We start from the raw sequence: 20,024 nt of genomic DNA on the forward strand, positions 1-20,024 counted from the left end.
GAAAGAGGGAGCTCTTCTTAATATTTTGACACCAAAATCATGTCGATATACCTTACCGACTGCGAGTAAAGCCACCCACGCTTTAACTTGACAGACTGTATATACCATTCGAATCAGAATTTCAAGAAACACCCAAATTCGTTGAACGTCAGAGTAGTATTTTTAGCATATTTCTTGGGAACTTATAAATTTTGTTCATTTCATTGGTGGCTAAAGAGAAAATTCAGAAATTGATCCAAGAAGGTTTTCCTAGGAAATCGGGCTAGATGTGAATTCCAGTTTGCGTACAACAGCGTGGGCGTGCCTAACGCTCTCTCTAGCATTTCGCCGCTAGAATCGGTAGTTACTTGCCTCAAATTTAACCCAAAAATTCTTTTCGTTCAAGCATGTTTTTTAGTGTTTATTTAACAGCAATAATTCTTTCATACGTGTCAATCTTTTCAGCAAGACTTTATCTACGTTCATCTTTATATACAATTTTCGAAATAATCATTATAAGCCGAGAAATTGGCCATCAAAAGTAGGGTAACTTTGACCAATCATATTTTTAAAATAATAAACATTGTTTTACTTTTGATTAAACATAGACATTGCACGTTATTTTCCTAATCCAGACATACCACATAAGTCATATTTTTCCCAATACTTTCGGAGAAATTACACCTAGACGACATGTCTCCAAAAGCCCATGTACACATCCCTCTTAAAAATACATTTTTTAACTTAAACATTCATTTATACTGAAGTTTGCAGTTGAAAAAATTCAATTTTAAACCCAAATAAATGCGAATTTTCAACAAAAAATAAATCAATTTTTGTCTGAAACAAATGAATTTTTAAAGAAGAATAATTCGCCAACGAAGAACATAAATTTATAGCTAAAAAGAACATTTTTCAAGAAAAAAAGTGTCAACAAAATTGTTCAATTTTCATCTATAGAAACGAATTTTAAACTAAGACAATAAGTATTCGATCAAAAATGGACTAGTTAAATTTTCAGATAAAAAATGGAATTTTCAACGAAAAAAATTAATTTTCAACTAAAATTGTAATATTTCAACAAAAAATTGAATAGATAAATCTTCAGTTGAAAAATAATTATCAACCCCAAAAAATCAGTTCCAACAAAAGGTTTCAATTTCCAAGCAAAAAATTTAATTTGCAAACAAATAACTTAATTTTCAACCCAATGACTTTCTACCGAAAACAGAAATTCAAAATTTTCTCAACCATTTTATACCGAAATGAAAGAAGTTTCACCAAAAAATGGATTTTCATCCAAAGAAATGAATTCTTGATTAAAATTGATGAATTTTTAAACAAGGAGAATAATTTTCTCCCAAAAAAGAAGAATTTTTGACTGAGAAAGGCCAATTTCATACTAAAAAAATTCAACCAAAAATTATACAGTTACATTTTTAGTATAAGAAAATGTTTTTTGAACAATAAAAAAATCGAGATTTCAACAAAACAGTTAAATTATCAACCAAAATAGTTATTTTCAAAAATTTAATTTTTAAATGGTGTAATTTTCGATGGAAGAAAGAATTTTCAACTGAAAAATGTTTAAAAAAAAAAAAACACGATTCAATTTACAACAGAATAGTTCAATTTTAAACATATAGTTGGATTTTCAATTAAAAAATTATTTTTCAACCAAAAATGGAATGGAATGCATTCTGAGAGAAAATTGAAAAAAATCAAAATTTTTTAACATTATTTCGAAACTTTGCCATATTATATAATTTTATAAAAAATAAGGAATTTAATTCTTATTAAGTCTTTTTACGCAATTTTGTTGTACCATTTTTTGTTTTTTTTATGTTGGTTTGTAAACTTTGCTTTCAAGTTTGAGTATGTTTACGAGATATTCAGATATTTTGAAACTATTAAAAATAATTAAAACTTGCAAAAGGATCAGGAAAAAATTGAATAATTCTTAAAGATTAGAAGATTAGAAGGTCTGAAAATATTAGAAAAAACGAATTATTTTTCTAATAATCGTTTGAAAATTTTAAATAGTTTTTACTTAAAAAATGTACTTTAAAAAAAATTCAAAAAGATTTTTAAAAACACCAAACGATTTCCTAAAATTTAAAAGAAGAGTGTAGAAGATTTTAAAGCAAAATGTTTCCAGTCAGTGATCCCAGATCTGAAACGAGACGTGGTCCAATACTATCACAGGTCTATGTTCATGTGAATATAGTAGGAGACGATGTAAATGACTGGGTTGCGCGCGCAACCCATTTCTCCTCTTCTGAATTTGAAAACTCGAAGGTGCACGATTGCCGGTCGGAACACTTCGGTGGTTCTATTTATATCTCTATCTGCTTTGAAATAAAATGAAGATATTGAGATTTTAATATTTCCAGATTTCGATGCTGGCGATTCATATGATTTGAATACTTCGCGCGCCTCTTTATATGAGTATATTTTGAGGTGACGTTATTTCAAGTATAAAATATAAATTATATAAATATTAATACTATTATATATATATATAAATATATATGTATATTATTGATGATAATATTATAAATATGTTATATTATAATAATCTTATTTATACCTTGATCCGCATTTGAAAGAAATAGGCGATTTTTAGAATTCATCTCATTTGGATAAAAACTCAATTATTTGATTGAAATATGAATTATTTTGTTTAAAATGTAACTATTTTGTAAAAAAGTCCTCTTTTCTATTAAAAGTTTAACTACTTGGTTAACATTTTTATTTTATTTTATTTGAAGGTTTATCTATTTCGTTGAAAATACATTTTTGAAAGTGACAATTAAACTATACCATTTTTGATTAAAAAATCATGTATTTTGTTAAAAATTCGTCTTTCTTTGTAGAAATTAAATTGTTTTATGGAAAATTTATACTTTTTGATTAAAAATTACATTTTTCGGTTGAATTATCAACTGTAAATATTTTTTGGTTGCAAAGTCGTTTTGTTGTAAATGCAACTGTATTGTTAAAAATTAGAATCATCATTTTTGGGTGGAAAATTCTATTATTCACTTAAAGCTGAACTACTTAGTAAAAAAATTAATTTTTTCTTATTAATGATTCATAATTAAAGTTGAAAATTCAACTATTTGCCTTTAAATTGGGTTAAAAATTCAGCTTCTTTGTAGATAATACTCTTTTTGACTTTAAAATTAAATAATTTCGTTGAAAATTCATGTATTTTGTTTAAAATTTTTCTTTTGTTGTAGATAACTAATTTTCTTGGTCGAAAATTCATCTGATTGGTTGACAATTTTACAGCTATGTTAAAAATTAATTTTTTCTGTTAAGAATTATTTATCTTCATCTGAAAATGTAATTATTAAGGACATGCTCTGCGCGAAATACGCAACTAAACCAGGCCCCAATTATCATTTTTTTTCCACATGAAAAAAATAAACTTAAAATAAATAGGAAATAATTTGGGAAATGGTAAATAAATGTAAAACGATAGTGTGTGGCCATGCACAGAGTTAAGAGAAAGAAAAAAATTTTATAAATTAATAATTTAATATTATAATATCGAGCGTGATCGACCGATGCTCTGCTGATGCAATCTTACCATGGTCAGCTATTTACTACTAGGACCGGCGGCCGGAAAGAAAACAAGTTTGTCAGCTTGTGATCTTTCAGTGCAGGATAAAGTCAACTCGAGGCCCTGAGGCGCAACTTTGCTTAGGGCCCTGAAAATAAATCGTGTAAAGAGAAGGATTATAATATTTTACAAAAATGGAAAACTACCATTTTCGTTTCGATTTAAAAAAATTAAATCTAACCTCAAAATTTTTTAATTACAATTTAACAGTTAAAAAAAAATAAAAAATGGTGCGTTTCTTGTACAGAAGTCACACATATACTTTTTTTTGTTGCAATTTTAAATACATTGAGAATCAATATGCATGTGAGCAATATTGCAGATAAGAATATTCTTATCACGTTACATGACATTAATTTAGTCTCAGTTTACTTATTATCTAATACTTTTTCAATTAAAATTATGAAAATATTATGATTGACTAAAATGGCCTTGTCACGTGATATACAGCCCCTTACAGTGCAGCATTTTACAACAGTCAGGGGTGAATGCAAGGGGGGTTTTGGGGGTTGACCCCCCCCCCCCCTAATGTGAACAAACTCGTTTAATTTTAATTTTTAAATTATCTAAAATTTGAACGGGTCACATGTACCGCGCGTACAAATTTTTGGTACCTTTTAGTAAAAACTGCTGCTGTGTCAATAGGCTGACAGTACTGCTATAATCTTATTTTTATTATTATGCAATACTGTATCAACTCATATGCATGTAAAAATGTATGGTTGATTAGAATATCCTTAACCATAGGAGATCGACAGATATTATTCGTTTGGCTCAACCCCAAGATCTCATTACCTACAGCTATTGTCTGACGTACTCAATCCTGTGCACTTAAAAGTATGGGTGATAACCTACGGTATATTACCAGTAATTGGCCGGTTACAGAAGCGACGTAACCCTTTTCTTCTAGAGGGGGAATTAGTAGTACATTTTTTAAGAAATACTGAAATTTTCTACCTAAAAAGACGAATTTTAAACAAAAAAGTTGAATTTTGAACAAAAAGGACGACTTTTTAACAATATTGTTGAATTTTTAAGCAATCAGTTGCATTTCTATGTAAGAAAGATTCAATTTTTACCAAGACAGATCAATTTTCAAACCAAAAAGAGAAATTTGCGAACAACCCAGTGGGCACAATACTATGAAAATCCTAAGAACGTGCTTGGGATGTTTCTAGCATGTCCTATGATAGCCCAATAAACGACTCTAAGACGTCCAATGTCCTAAAGATGACCTAAAGACGTCTTAAAGACATAGACGTTCTCGGGACATTTTTCGTACTGGCATTAGACGCTTTAAGAGCATCCCCGGTAAGAAGAGAGGAATATAGAAACATTCAGAATCTGTATTCCCATGAATACGTGTTTTCCTCGATCTAAATAGCCTCCAGAGAGAATAAAAAAATAGTAAAATCTATTCATTTCAATCGACTTCGTCAAATTTAACAGAAGGTAATAGAAGGAATTAAAAAACCGAAGAATTTAAACGAAGCAATGAACGGAGATATTAAAACCTATTCCTTTTAATTGACTACGCCAAATGTAACGTAAGGGTATTAGACGGAATAAAAAAAACCGAGGAATGTAAAGAAAGGAATGAACAGAGATAATGAAAAATAGAAAAACCTATTCCTTTTAATCGACTCCGCCCAATTGAACTAAAGGGTATTAAAAGAAATTAAGAAATTATAGAATGTAGAAAGAAGACATGAAAAGAAATAAAATAATTTTACTTTCAAACGCTAAATTGAATAAGATGGATATTTTCTTATCAATAAAAACATATATTATGATCATTGTTAATTTGTAATAGGTACAAAAATAATCGATGGACATTATTTAAACAACAGAACACATTTTTATTATTATCTTAAACGTACAAATTTGGACTTTATAGGTGCATTTTAAGACTAATCAGTCGTATTTTCCGTAATTTTAATAAACAATAGGCTTACAATAAGGCTGAGATTGACTTAAAGATATCGCTTAGCAAATAAAAGTCTCTTTGAACATATTAAATATATAAGAAATTCCGTGTCAAATTATCTGAAATATTTCAACGGTTTATATTGTTAGGAACTTTTATACAAAATGTTAGTATTGAATGACTATGATGAGTATTGAATCTTGGGTGTTAAAAGACAAAACTGTCATAATTTTTGAAAAATTATGATAACTTAGGAGATACTCAAAATTCAAATTTGTTATACTTTGTACTAATATTTATACGTTTGGTGGTTTTAGTGATATTGTGATTTAAAAAACAAATTATTTCCAAGAAAACGCAATTCTCAATAAATATTTGTTGAAAAAATCTTTTCTTTCAAGTATTGTGGATTTATTAAAAGCAATTTCTTAAACTGATTTTTTGAAAAAATTCATCTTTTACTTTCTCCAATTTTTGTATAGATATCTTAGAATGTCTCCTCTGAAAATATTTTTGAAAAAATTCATCTTTTACTTTCTCCAATTTTTGTATAGATATCTTAGAATGTCTCCTCTGAAAATACTGTAAATATAACAATCGAATCTCTTAATTTTCGAGAAATAATTAGGAACTTAGGCCGTGGCATGATGTGCCCAGAGCCTGATAATCTTAACGCTGAAGTTTTTTCAAAATTTTACAATGTTCGTCTATTATTAAATTTTCTTTTTTTCCACATACGTACCTTTTTTCTAAATTATTTCTTGAAAACGAATAGACATCCCAAATTTATATTTACAAAGCTTTTAGAGTACATTACAAGCAATCAATAAAATATTTCAATTAATTCAAAAATGTATATTTTCTTAAATTAAGTTTAAAAATATCTTTTCAAAAATAAAAAAAGTATTTCAAATTGCATCTTATTATGAATGATTGAGAAATATATACATGTTGATATCATTAAAATCACCAAAGTTATAAAAATTCAAAAGAAAAAGGACCAAAATTCACAATTTTGAATATCTCCTACGTTTTTTGAATGTTCAAAAATTATATCACGTTTTTTTAACAGCTAAGGCAACTTGAACTAGAATTTTTATCAAAATTACTAACGATAGATGTAATTTTTCATATGATTTGACATGGAATTTCTCATGTGATCATATTTAAATAATATTATTTCAATTCTTAAACTGTTTTAAAGATAGATCAGTCTGATCGAGATCAACTAAAATATATAATAACGTATGATAAAAGATCGTAACCAAGATATATCTTGTCATAAAATACATAAAGTTTTTTTTTAACGCAGCGAACATTATTAATTTAAATAATCATCTTTCATATTGTAAATAATTTCTTTACAAGAATTTCGATATTTATCCAATTAGAAAGTGATATCGTTGAACGAATTAAACGATGTCTTCACGATATCGTAAAGACATCCTAACGACATGGACATATCATGTCATAATGTTGTCGTAAAGATGTCGTTGCGATGTCGTAAAGACGTCGAAAAATGTTGTGCCCATTGGGTACCGTGCTCTCTAATCTAATTCAGAGTCGGTGTCAATGTAGTTGTCGCTGGCCATTGATCCGTTCATTACGTCTTTAAGGATAGTATTATAATCCTTTGAGGTATCCTGCACATTACCCAATGTAGGCGGAAAAATGTGCGTCGCTTCAGAAGGACCTGGGGCATTTAGAGTGTCAGGAGCTGCCTTGAGAGCTCCAGCAACTTCGTGTTCGGAATGAGAACTTGTGTCCTGGCCATCAAAATCGCCTTCAGGTTGAAACACCACGTTTTCGTAAGATGTATGCATGACGTCTTGTATCTCAAGTGGCTCTTGCAGTGGATTCCCCTTTTCCATCCCCAGTTCATCCAGCTGTTCAACCTGAATTTCTTCCATGACTACGTTATCTAATTCGTTATTAAATTCATTGTCAATTTCTTGAAGATGTTCAGTAGTGTCCACATCTACTTTCACGTTCCCCAAAACTATTCTACCGTCTTTGACCGGCTCTTTAATTGAAAAGTAATAGTATTTAAATTATAAAGTGGATACATTTTTTATTTAAAATAAAACAGAACTAATATTGTAAAATTTTGCAACAATGCACGGTGTTCAGCCATTCCTAGGAATAAAATTCAATGTCTTTTCCAGGTTTTCCAGGTCTATCTTTTTGTACATCAAATAAACAACCGTTTGTTATACATATAAAAGATATAAAGTTAAATTTTTTCAATGACCACAACTTTCTAAACAAAGCAGAATCACAAATAAAGAAATTCTTAACTTTTTGCGAACATAGGTCGTCTTTTTATAATCTTTGGGGATATTTTAAAATTTTTGTGAAACCATTTTAAATTGTTTAAAACATTTGAACTGTTCTGAAATCTTTGAATATTTTGAAATTATTTAAATCTTTTTTATTTATTTAAAATCGTTGGAATATTTGAAACTTTTGTGAAATATTTCGAAATTTTCTTATAAATGTGTAGTCGTATAAAATCTCGAAAATATTTCTATTTTGGCGTACTGTACTCTTTTTGAAATCTTATAATTTCTTTAAATATTTTGAAACACTCTACAATCTTAGAAATATTATTTTATGTACCCTTTTAAAAATCTTTAAAATCATTAAAGACTTCTGTAAGTTTCAAAATCTTTGTGAAATGATTGAAGTTTTTGTAAAATATTAAAAAATTGTTGTATCTATTTGAAATAATTAAATTATTTAAAATTGTGGTAAAATCTTTGAAATTTTTCGAATTTTGGTACATTTTTTAAAATCCTTGAAATCTTTTTAAATCTTTCCGAAATGTTTCTTTAATCTTTGTTTTTGAAATCTTTTGTGTTTATTTAAATTCATTAAAGTATTTGAAGTCATTGTGAAATATTTTTAAATCTTTTAACGTCTTTTGAATTCATTTAAAATCTTTGAAATGTTTTAAAATGTTTGACATCTGGTGTACTGCATCCTTCTTAAAATATTTAAAATCTTTCAATGTTTTGAAACTTTAAAAATCTTTGTGAAATATTCGAAATCTTTGTGAATCTTTGAGATCTTGTAAAAACGCCTTTTTCAAATACTTGAATCCCTTTTAAGTCTTTGAAATCCGTTAACTCATTTAGAAATGTTCAAAATCCTCTTAAATATATCAAATTCGTTAGAATTATTTTGTAACATTGTAAAATCGGGTGCATACTCAAAAATCGAGTAGTCAACCGCTCAAAAACTGTTTTAAAAACAAAAAATTTAAATTCAAGGTTATGAAGAGATATTTAAAGAGATTTCCAGGTTTTCAAGGTCCAAAAAAAATTCCAGGAGAATTCCAGGTTTTCAAGAAAGAAATTTACTCACTCTCATGTTGCCGTTTTATTTGGGCAACTTTTTTGGAAATCAAAAGATTCGTTTTGTCCGCCTCCATTTCAGCTTCATGTGGATCTATTCCTAGTACCTTGATAAGGAAATATTTATAAATATCTGAAAAATAAAATTAATCAATATTGAAATATTTTTTCAAACATGCATCACACAACATCAAGTATGCTTAAGATATTTGCCTTTAATAGCTCGAACCTTCTTCGGTTCCAAATGCTTCACCGGGGCCTGTTTGCCTTTATTTCTGTTACTTGGACGTCCAGTAACAGTGCTCTTTGCCAAATCGTAGCCGAACAAAGCTACCAACATTTTCCGTACGAATGTATTTTTAGTTTTCATGTTTACCTCATAACATGCTAGGGAGTATACATCATTTGTTATCCAAACTCCACGGCCGAGATGTATCTGAAGCGAAACAGGTATACATCTTTAGAAATATTGTTATGGGTTACAGAATTGTGACAGTCGCTTATTATTTTTATTAATTCTAAATAATTGTAAATAGTTGTAAACTCTAAAGATCAATCCTAAAACTTATGGAAAAAGCCTTTCGAGGAAGAAAGCTCGATTATCGTGATGAGACTTAAATTAAATGAGATTTAAATTAAAGGCATTAAATTTGACAATAGAATATTAAATTAGCTCTAAATTCCCTATAAGTTTTTAGTCCATTTTTAACTTGAAATATTCTATAATTTATTTACTTACATATTTCAATTAAAAAGAGTTCAGATTCTAATACTGGGTTTTAAATGTTTTATATATTTTTTAAGTAATCTCATTTTATATTAGATAACAATTTTTTTCTCCAATTTTTACATTGCCAAGGTGTTTTAAAATGTTTCAGTTCTAAGCTTTCTTTGATTTTTTACTGGACTATATTTTTTAGCACCTTATTATACAGATGTATTAAATTTTTTTCATATATCAAATAAGGAGACAGTAAGGGGAAAATAATTACATTTGTTACCAAGATAGAGGAATAAATTATTTTTAATATAATAAATGTGAATACTATCCGGTACTAGGTACATTAAGTCAAATTTGAAATGCTCAAAATTTCTATAATTCAAATGATGATTTTTTATCTAAATAGACGAATTCTAAAGAAAAATATATGTGTTTTCAATCAAATAGTTTAAATATATAAGTAATAAACATCAATCTAAAAAAATGGAAGAGTTTAATTTTTAGTAAATAGTTTAATTTGAACAAAACAAAATTTTAACAAAAGACTTTAATTTTTAACTGAAATGATCAATATTAAAGCCAAAAAAAATAATTATTTTAATTTCAACCAAGTAGTTGAATTTTCAATCAAGAAAGATTTTTGATTTTCAGAAAAAATGTTTCATTTAAATTGTTGCATTTGCAAGCCAGAAAGATGAATTATTTCATAAAACAGTTACATTTTTAACAAAAAAAGAGGGAGGTAATTTTCAAGAAAGTAATTCAATTTTCTACAAAACAAGTTGAATTTTCAACTTAAAAACACAAATTTTCAACCAAAAATGATGATTTTTTAACAAAATTTTAAACCAATTACTTACATTTTTGATAGAACAATTAAATTTTCAACAAAAAAATCAAATTTGAAACCAAATGATAAAATTTTGAACGAAAAATAACGATTCTCAGCGATACATAAAATAATAGACTTTATATATTTATAACCTTCAAAACATTAAGTTAGAAAATTGGAAATTTTGCCCAGAAAATTAATTTTAAGTTAAAAAGTTAATTTTCAACTGAACACTTTTTGATTTTTGACAGAAAATTAAGTGCAGGCTAATCAAACTATGTTGGCCAAAGCAATAATTTAGGCCTTTAATATCGCATATTCCAATAGAAAATGGTAAAATAGGAGAAAAAAGGGGAATCACAGGGTAAAGATTGTGACCTTTGGAATCGACGAAAAGCCTCTTCCATATATTTTGTGCAAAGTCATTTGTGGTCATGAAAAAACAAGACCTCAAGAATCTGCGAAAATAAATTATCACTTTCCAGGTTTTTCGATTCAGAATGATTTGTGCAAATGCAAAAAGATGACCCTTTCGTAAATACTCACATGATTATTAGTTACTTTACCCACTGGAACATTCGGTTCGTCTCCACCTTATTCTTTGAAAGATGACCTTATTTCAGTAAATATGGCTTAAAAAATAATACAATACAGAATCACTTGCTGTCCTATAAAACATCAACTGCATTTTTAATATATAAAGGACAATACGAACCATGAATCAAATCACACTTCTGCATGGCAATTTCTTGCCATTCTTCATTGAGAGTTCGAAGCCTCTTCAAATCGTCTTGAGTTTCTCTCAATTGATTCTCCAGATCCAAAGAAGCTGATCGAACTTCTTCCAGTTGTTGTTTCAGAACCTCCTTCTCCAGGTTACTACCTTGAAACTTTTTTTGACAGCACTGTAGGGAAGTCGTTAACCTCGACACTTTTTTTTTGAAATTCCAAATTGTCAAGCGCATTTTTCTTCATCTGAAAAAAGACAAAAGGCAATAAATAGCTTACAGATTTATGAAAAAATACCCTAAAGTGTTCAATGTTGTTTTGTGGCTTGGCTAATTTCTTACCATACTGTCTGCGAATGCATTATTGCGATAGACTGATGTCGGTGGTTGTGAATGGACTGTCTCAGAGGTATTGGCGTTTGTCTTGAGATTGATATTACCTCTTACAGAAGTCTTAATGGTTGCAGGAGATGTTACCGTTGAATGAGGCTTTACGGCTTGAGGAGGTCTCACCGCAGCACAATTCTTAAATATGGAAAGGCTCTTTATTTTTGCATTTTCCTGATGTGTCATTCCATTACTGGTTCCTCCAATATTTTTTGATTTCGATAACTGGTTCGGTAACTGATCCATAACATTGTCATTGTTAATATTGAGGTGGTTCATATCACCTCCTGATAATTCCATCTGAAAAGCCGACGTCTTATGTATCTGAGGTGTCACATGCTGTCTTTTTTCAGACTGCTGTTTCTTTAAGTTCGATAATCTGGAATTTAAAATGTCTTCGACCTAGAATATTGTGAGTAATTAATATTTAATATGCGTAACCACATTCAATGTCGCAGATTTGAAGATCTTTAGGTTGTCTAATTTTATATACACACTAACCTTACGCTTCGGATGTTGAACAGGCTTTCTCCTGGTTTGAATTTCAACTATCTTGTCTGTGGTTTCTAGAGCTGGCTCGACCAACCTTTTTGGCGGCTTCCTGAGTCTACCTGCCTCTAAAACTTGGTCGACTTCTTCTGCAGTATCTTAAATAATAATCATTTTTCATTCATGATGACTCTACTATCGTCTCATTGCTTCTTTCGAACTTCATGCAATTCAGAATCAAGTTTGAAATGTGAAATGTTCAAATAATTTGTTTGTCTGACTATTAATTCTTAACATTTGTATCTGACATATCAGGGGAGCGATCGGCGGACGATTTTAAATTCCCGATTTTACCTGGTCAAGTTCTTCTATTTTTTGTTTTTGTGGATTTGGTTTTCCCGGCCAACTAAACGTGGCATATTAATACTTTCTGTTAAGCGCGAACATTTATTTTAATTCATAACGTTCATTATAAATATCCTTTTACAATACAGATCAAAAAATTACAAAATACATAAATTTCTAACAAATATTTAAATTTGCACTAAAACATCAATTAAGAAAATGAAATAGTTACATTTTTCGTTGAAAACATTAATTTTCCACTAAAAATGACGGATTTTCAAGAAAATAGTTCAATTTTTAACATAAATCAACATAAATTCACCATTTTTATTTTAAATTTCTATTATTTGCTGCAAAATTAAATTATTTTGTTCAAAGTTCAACGATTCTTTGTTAAAAGGTCATACTACTTGCTTGAAAATTCAACAGTATTGTTGAAAAGTCATCTTTGTAACTTTATAATTCAACCGTTTGACTGAAATTTTGTATCTTGCAGACTAATCTGTTAAAATTCATTTTTTTGGATTAAAAATTGAACTCACTGGTTAAAAGTTAATAAAATTCCTTCAAAGTTTATTTTTTTGTACCCATTTGTTATTTTAGGTGAAACTATCGTTTAGTCTGAGTTAAATTAATTTTTTGAAACTAAGAAGTTAAATAACTTATGGAAAAAATGTTATTTTGAGTTGAAAATTTAACAATTTGGTAAAAAATTTAACTATTCGGTACAAAATTAAAGTGTTTTGTAGAAAAATATTTTTTTTTATATTGGAAATTAATTCTCTTCGATCAAAATTACACTAATTCATTTTTGCTTAAAAACATTTTTTTTACCTTAAAATTGAAACTATTCAGTTCAAAAAATTTAGAAAAGAAAGAAATGTAGACTAAAAAAATCAAATAAAGTTAGAGCTAACATCACATCCATTGTTCACAAGATTTAGTTGAAAGTTTTTGTCATTTGTTATAAATTTTTTTTGTAGAAAATTCAATTATTTGGTTAGAAATGTATGTGCTTTGTTGAAAATTCATTTTTCTAGTATAAAATAAATTTTTTAAATTAAAAATGCAATTCATGGTTAGAAATTAATCTGTTTTAGTCGAGGATTCAAGTACTTTTGTTTAAAACTCGTCTTTTTTGTTATATTCAACTGGTTTCTATTTAAAAATAAAAGATTTTGTGTTTTGAATATATGCTATTATATTTTTTGTTGAAAATTAGTATTTGCAAATTTAAATACAACTGTGTCGTTGAAAATTTGTTTCTTTCAATGAAAAATGCAAGTACTTGGTTGACAGTTGAACTACTTTCTTAAAAACTAATCTTTTAGGTTGAACATTAATTTTAGTTCAAAATTCATCTTTTCGTTCGAAAGCTTTACTATTTTTTTTTTTTTTTTTTTTTTGAAAATTCTACTATTTGTTTTAAAATTGATGGTTTTGACTGGAAATTTAACTTCCCTTTTTTGTTGGAGATTTATATTTTTTAGTAGAAAATTCAACTGTTTGGTTTCGAATTCATGTATTTGGTCGAAAATTCGTATTTAGTGAAAAAATATGTATTTTGTAAATAATTAGTATTTCTTGGTAGAAAATTATTATTTTTTTATAAAAAAAGTTAACACATTAAAAAGCGGATACAAGAATTTTCATTTAATCTTCACGAATTATAATCTAAGAAAAAAGGAATCTGAAGGATGCAATGGGGGAGAGACAGGCCGGCATTTTTTTTACTTCAAATACATAGATAATAAACAATAACACATAGATAATACACAATAATATTTTATACTTAGTTTTGTACTTACTGGCAATGAAACTTATTGTACCATATGATACTTCATTTTCTTTATTATTAAATTTGTATGCTTGTAGCGTAGGGTGCACGGCACTCAACGGAACTTTGTGAGTTTTTTGTGTTCCACACTCAATGAGTAATGCGAACTTTTCATCACACATTTTCACGAACTTATCCTTCTACCTTCTCGAAAAAGCCGTTACACAAGTATCACAAGTTTCTTGAAGAAGGCGGCAACCGGAAGGAAACTGCGGTCGCCGGTCGCAGAAGTATGGCGGAAAATGATGTTACGCCAATCATTTGCAACATTTCCTTTTATCTCATATCTAATTGGATTGCCCAATAATTCCGTCTCTGCGCAAACGCTGCGACAATAAAAAAAAATTAAGATCCGAAGCGTCTGAAATGTAAAAAAATAATATTTGTATCCGCACTAAGTAATTTATCTTCTTATAAAATATTACGTATTATAGTAAAGAAATATATCAATTTAGGTTTAAAATAAAAAATAAACAGTACGAAATAATTCTTTCGGGGCCCCTCTTCAGCTGCATACGGTACTGTTTATCACAGTTCATATCATAACCGTGTTTATTTACCTGACAACAATGTTTGGATGTTTTTAATTGCATTGCAATGTAACCGCTATGGTACAGTGTTTTGAATAATAATATCATTAGTGATAATATAGGAAACAGATAAGTGTGTAGTTTCATGGAATAAATTCTGGAATTTTTTATGATTCAGCACCATTCAGTTTTCTAACCTCCAATTATATTTTCATTCAAAATTTTTCAGTTTCTTTCAGAAGGATAATACAAAACGTTTCAATTAATCAATTTCCAAGGGTTGGAGCATGCTAGTGGCAAAATGAATAATTTGTTAGTTCTAGAGAAACAATATTGGTATGTAAATTATATTTTCCTTTAACTTTGTTAATTATTTTTTTAAATAATATAATATTTGATATTGTATCCATTTCTTACCGAGTACAGTATAAATTTCATGAACAAGACAAAAAAGTTTATAACACGATTTTTTGCAGATAAATATAGTCAACCAAGATCATCAGCGTAAAAGAAAATATTATTGTTTGGCACTGGATCCCAATTATGAAAAAGGAATGACAACTTTTAGAACGCACAAAGTATGGGATAGGTCAAATATCAAAAGCTTTAAAATTGGAAACTAAATTGTTTTGGATAGAAAGCTGGGAATAGAATTTTTTCTTCAATTAAAACAGCCTCACAGAAAATAATGTTAAACAGTTTTTTAATTCTTCTTTGCTTACGGTTAGACCAGAATTTATTTGTTTGATGGGCATGAAATTGTGAGTGCGCGGTAAAATTCGGTATTCATATCCTTATTGAAAATTCCGACGTCGTTTACTACGTCGGAAATTACGTCGTTTTTGACGTAGTAAACTACATAGTAGACTACGTGGGATACAAGGTAGGATACGACATCGTTTACAACATCGTAAATTGATCTAGTACAGTACGTCGTAAACGACATCGTTTACCACGTGATTTCCGACGTTATTTAAGACCTAGTTTACGACGTCGTTTACAAAACTTTAAAAATTGTTTCTTAATTTTGTAATTAATGCATACTGAATTCACGAAATTAATTTATAGAGATACTGGTTAGAGCTTGCAATAAAACAAAATGATATATTTTTTAAATTATATTTTTCAAGAAAATAGTAGTGATAAGTAGTTTATCATTTAACAAAACAATTATATTTTAATGGCTAGTTTGCGACATAAAGTTCATTATAATATCTGATAATCTGTTATTTCTTTCTAAGAACATCATATCCTTTGGCTCTTACGTACGCACGAATTAAATTATATTTTTCACGAAAATAATAGTGTTAGGTAACTTATAATTTAACAAAACAATTAAATCTTAATGTCTAAATTGCAATAGGAATTTAATCATAATATCTAATAATCTGTTATTTTTTTCTACGATCATCATATACTTTAGGTCTTAAATAAGTACGAATTGAATTATATTTTTCACGAAAATAATAGTATCAGGTAACTCATCATTAAACAAAACAATTAAGGTTGTTGGTTAAATCTGACTTTGAATTTATTTTTTTATACATTTTCTCGAGATATATCAGGTTTTCAAAGAGTGGCTCTTTAAAAACCTGGTATATCTCGAGAATTCTTCTATTATGTCAGAATTGTGAGTGGAAAAATAAATTTGCAAACGATTCTAACCGTTTAAATGTTGCCGTCTGTTACCCGCTGATTTATATCTTTCGCGAAATTCATATTTTTCTTGAAAATAATCATTTCCTCAACAAATTTTTTGATTGTTCAACATTTTGCTGATCCGAGGATCTAACAAAACCCCGGATATTCGACAAGTTTTCTTTCTTTCGTTCGCAAATCCATCGGAAAAAATATATATTGAGTCAGTACCATACCTATAAAAAAATAAATTCAAAGTCGGATTTAACCAACACCCTTAAATCTTAATATCTAAATTGAAATAGAAAGTTTATCATAATTTCAAATAATCTGTTACTTTTTCCTATGAACATCATATATTTTAGCTCTTAGATAAGTACGAATTTTTCTCATTCGCATTTCTCTTTGCTTGCCAGTTACACCAGCATCAGTAAGTTTGCTGTACAAACAGTCTGTAAAGATAAAGAAAACAATTAACATTAAAGGCTGTAATTGATTTTTAGTTTGAAAGTACTTTTTAAAGTTCAATTTACATTGTTTAATTACTGAATTTTAATAAACTCATATTTTTTGGAAATTACTTTTAGATTTTGGAAAATATTATTTTACCTTTTACTACTTCAAATTTCTTAGGAGTTAAAGACAATCTGTGTTCCTTGGGGGCAATTTCCTTTCCATTATTTGCTCTCTGAGCATTTAAGCATCTCCTTTAAAGAACATCCGTCCCCCATAACTTTTGAGCTATTTCCCGAGCAAACCTTGAGTTAGAATACGTTTTCATCATGTCCCAAACGTCAGGGTGAATCGAAGTATTTTCATAAAGGTTGATCTGTGTAAAGAAAAAATTTATTAGCAAATTTTTCAATTATTGTTATCATCACAGTGAAAGGTTTTCAACGATGCAAGTTTCCAAAGTTAATTTCTTAAACGGATGTAAAAAGCTATGAAATAGAAGATAATATTTTGACGTCCATATGAAAAGAGCTCTTATTAAAGGTTCTGGTATAAAACATGTCTGGTCATACATAAACATTAGATATAAGTTAGGTGGTTTTTTGGGTAATCAACCATAAAGGCCCGTTTCATATAGATGTCAACATATATACCCAATCCTTAGGTCTTTCGGAGCGTTTTGAAACGTATAGAAAAGCATAATTTTCAATGTTTGCTCTTCTTGAACTAACAGATGCGAGAGAGGCTCTTTTTTCAATTTGCTGGCGACCTAGGACTTGATCTTCTTCGGGCTTTGCATCAAATGGTGCAGAATGTCTTCTAATTGACGATCTTGGTGCACTTTGTGCTGTCAGATTTATTAATTCTGAGATTCTTGTATTTGATGAGCTTGCAATTTCGGGAATAGTTTCTATACTCGTAATCTTTGGTCCACTTTCAATAGCTATATGAAACAATGAAATATGAGTTGTTACAATAAAATGTCTTAAAAATACAAAACTGAGAAGAAGCATAATTAAAAAATGATCAGTTATGCTTACCATTTGAGTGTGTTGGTGAATCAATAAAATTACTGTTGCTAGTTTCAAGTATGTAGGTGTCATCGAGTCTAGATCGTTGTTACTTAAATTTTTAGTAGAAGCAGAAACTTCCATAATTTCACGAGTGGCCATCAATTTCGTGTAATTATTTAAAATGTCTTTATTTTTTACTTTTTGCGCTTTTTTAAATCAAAATCAAGTTTCCTCGAGGCCTTCTATACCAAAATATTAAAATATACAATTCTAACATATTTTTATGACTTTATTATTGCTTTCATAGACCAAATCCATTTGAATTCAGGCAGGGCACTACACTTGAAATAGCAGAATCTCTCGGGGATGAAATATGTTGTTTGTAGAGGAAATCAGGCAATACGTATTTTTCCGATTTGCAAAACTGGGGTACCTAACAACTCAATTATTAACAATAATAACGCTTGGATATTTTTCGGATGGTTTATTTAAAAAGAGCAGACCAAAAACTATTAAATGTCTAAAAACTTTAATTTCGATTTTTTTAGAGTAAGCCTCCTTTCTTCGGCGCACGTCACATATGATCTCATTTTCACATTCCCGGCCCACAGTGGGAAAAAAATGACATTTTTAGTTCAAAATAACGTACAGTCCACAAATATTGAGTGATTTGAACAACAAAAATTTGATAATTAAATTTGTTTATAATATAAACAATTATGATCAGAAGAGAAATTTTTTTACATAATATTGTTTAGACTCCAATTTCTTGCAACATAACTTCAAAAAACGTGTATTTATGGAAAATCATAGAAGAAATTTTTTCAACAAATAATTTGTTGATAACAATTTTGTTGTATATTGTCTGATATTGGAATATCTTTAACTAATGCTATTTTATGCAACTTAAGCGATTTCAACCATTCTCCTGTTAGTGACGAGCACCGAGAACGTCAAATAGAAAAAAGGCCATTTTTTTGTCATATTTGTTTATTTATAAAAAAACTGAAAACCTAATTCAAAAATCAGACTCGACAACCTCTTAAAAATATTATTAACTTTTTTTTCTAATTTTTTTTTGTCGAAATCGGTGAAGATTTGTGGGCTGTACGTTATTCTGAAACAAACAAGTCATTTTGCTTCCCAATGTGCGGCACTCCTTTAGGTACGAAACCAAATACTCTTTTTTTTAGTATAATCTTCTAGGGCATTAAAAAAGAAACATTTTTCTTCTCTTGACTTTTTTCCATTGCGTTATTTGGCTTAAAATGTTTTTTTTTGAATTTTGTAAATGCTATAACTCTGGTAAACTTTGGTTTTATAGAAAAAAAGTCATAAGGATAAATTTTTCTTCTGTTTAAATACTATGATTAGCCGTAAAGAAAATTTGTGAATTTTGAAAAAAGGAGTCTCAGCAATTTTCAAAATACGCTCACTTTTTGAATTTTCATCGAAAATTGCTGGTTAACGAACTTGACCTTTATTTTAGGACACTAAAAGAGTATACCAAAGGCCAATCCAATCTGTCAATTCTTTTGAAAGTTATTGTGCTGACAAACTAAAAATCTGCAGACACACGCAGGCAGACACATTCGTAAAAACCTGTTTTTCGGATTCAGGGGGTTTCAAACCGTTGGCATTTGACAAAAACGGGGGGGGGGGGGGGGGGGGGGGTCAAATTTTACACAAATCTAATATCTTCTCTCGATGGGAATGTAAAAAAATTATGTTGCACAATAAGCTGATGTTAATTAGTTTTATTATTCTTACCAGTTTTGTTTGCAATTTCTTTTTGACCTGGCATTTCTTCGCTTGACCTTTCCTTATTGCCTTTGAAAGTCCGGATGACCCTGATTGCACTGAAAAATTCATTTGTTGTTTATTCGGAAATCTTAAGCGAGTTTCATCTTGTTTTCTTTCAACATCAGATTGACTACCTGTAATTATAGGACTTTTTAAATAATTTTTAGACATAGCCATGTTCGCCTTCAAAGAAATATGCCTCATTTGATGAAAATAAGTTTATAGGGTTTTGGACAGAGTTAGAAATATTTATTTTTAATAGTTTTTCGTAGTCAAAACAAAGAATTCCAGATCTAACGTTAAAATTCAACAGTTTTATATGACACAAAAAGTATTGATAGCAAACTTTTTCTATGTG

At 28.9% G+C, this 20,024-nt stretch overlaps 1 protein-coding gene and 2 long non-coding RNA genes across 6 annotated transcripts in view; 1 reads left to right on the top strand and 2 right to left on the bottom strand.

Moving 5' to 3' along the window:
• Positions 1–5,865: 5,865 nt before the first annotated feature.
• On the bottom strand, positions 5,866–14,393 carry LOC117168876. Of its 2 annotated transcripts, XM_033354770.1 has the most exons (6): positions 14,201–14,393; positions 12,060–12,205; positions 11,514–11,960; positions 11,159–11,418; positions 10,990–11,075; positions 9,252–9,326 (listed from the first exon to the last, which is right to left on the bottom strand). In XM_033354770.1, exons 1-4 carry the CDS (start codon positions 14,349–14,351, stop codon positions 11,323–11,325), a joined length of 840 nt encoding a protein of 279 aa, XP_033210661.1. In that variant the 5' UTR covers positions 14,352–14,393; the 3' UTR covers positions 9,252–9,326; positions 10,990–11,075; positions 11,159–11,322. The 2 variants fall into 2 exon arrangements, with proteins under 2 accessions (XP_033210662.1, XP_033210661.1); XM_033354771.1 differs by lacking the exons at positions 11,514–11,960; positions 12,060–12,205; positions 14,201–14,393 and adding exons at positions 5,866–7,557; positions 8,901–9,023 and having other exon boundaries at positions 9,104–9,326; positions 11,159–11,312.
• Positions 14,394–14,726: 333 nt separating this feature from the next.
• Positions 14,727–15,448, top strand: LOC117168878. Its single transcript, XR_004466565.1, has 3 exons — positions 14,727–14,840; positions 14,989–15,095; positions 15,236–15,448. It is a non-coding gene; the product is annotated as an uncharacterized LOC117168878 (long non-coding RNA).
• Positions 15,449–15,880: 432 nt separating this feature from the next.
• LOC117168877 overlaps positions 15,881–20,024 on the bottom strand; it is a 4,838-nt gene continuing 694 nt past the window's right edge. The window contains exons 2-6 of one of the 3 annotated variants that reach the window (XR_004466563.1): positions 19,634–19,800; positions 17,891–18,105; positions 17,504–17,793; positions 17,007–17,226; positions 15,881–16,849 (exon numbers count right to left, since the gene is read on the bottom strand). This is a non-coding gene — a long non-coding RNA (uncharacterized LOC117168877). The remainder of the gene's footprint in view (positions 16,850–17,006; positions 17,227–17,503; positions 17,794–17,890; positions 18,106–19,633; positions 19,801–20,024) is intronic. The other 2 variants (XR_004466564.1, XR_004466562.1) reach the window with 2 other exon arrangements.

The sequence above is a fragment of the Belonocnema kinseyi genome, chromosome 3 (assembly GCF_010883055.1).
Source record: "Belonocnema kinseyi isolate 2016_QV_RU_SX_M_011 chromosome 3, B_treatae_v1, whole genome shotgun sequence".
Taxonomy (NCBI): Eukaryota; Metazoa; Arthropoda; class Insecta; order Hymenoptera; family Cynipidae; genus Belonocnema; species Belonocnema kinseyi.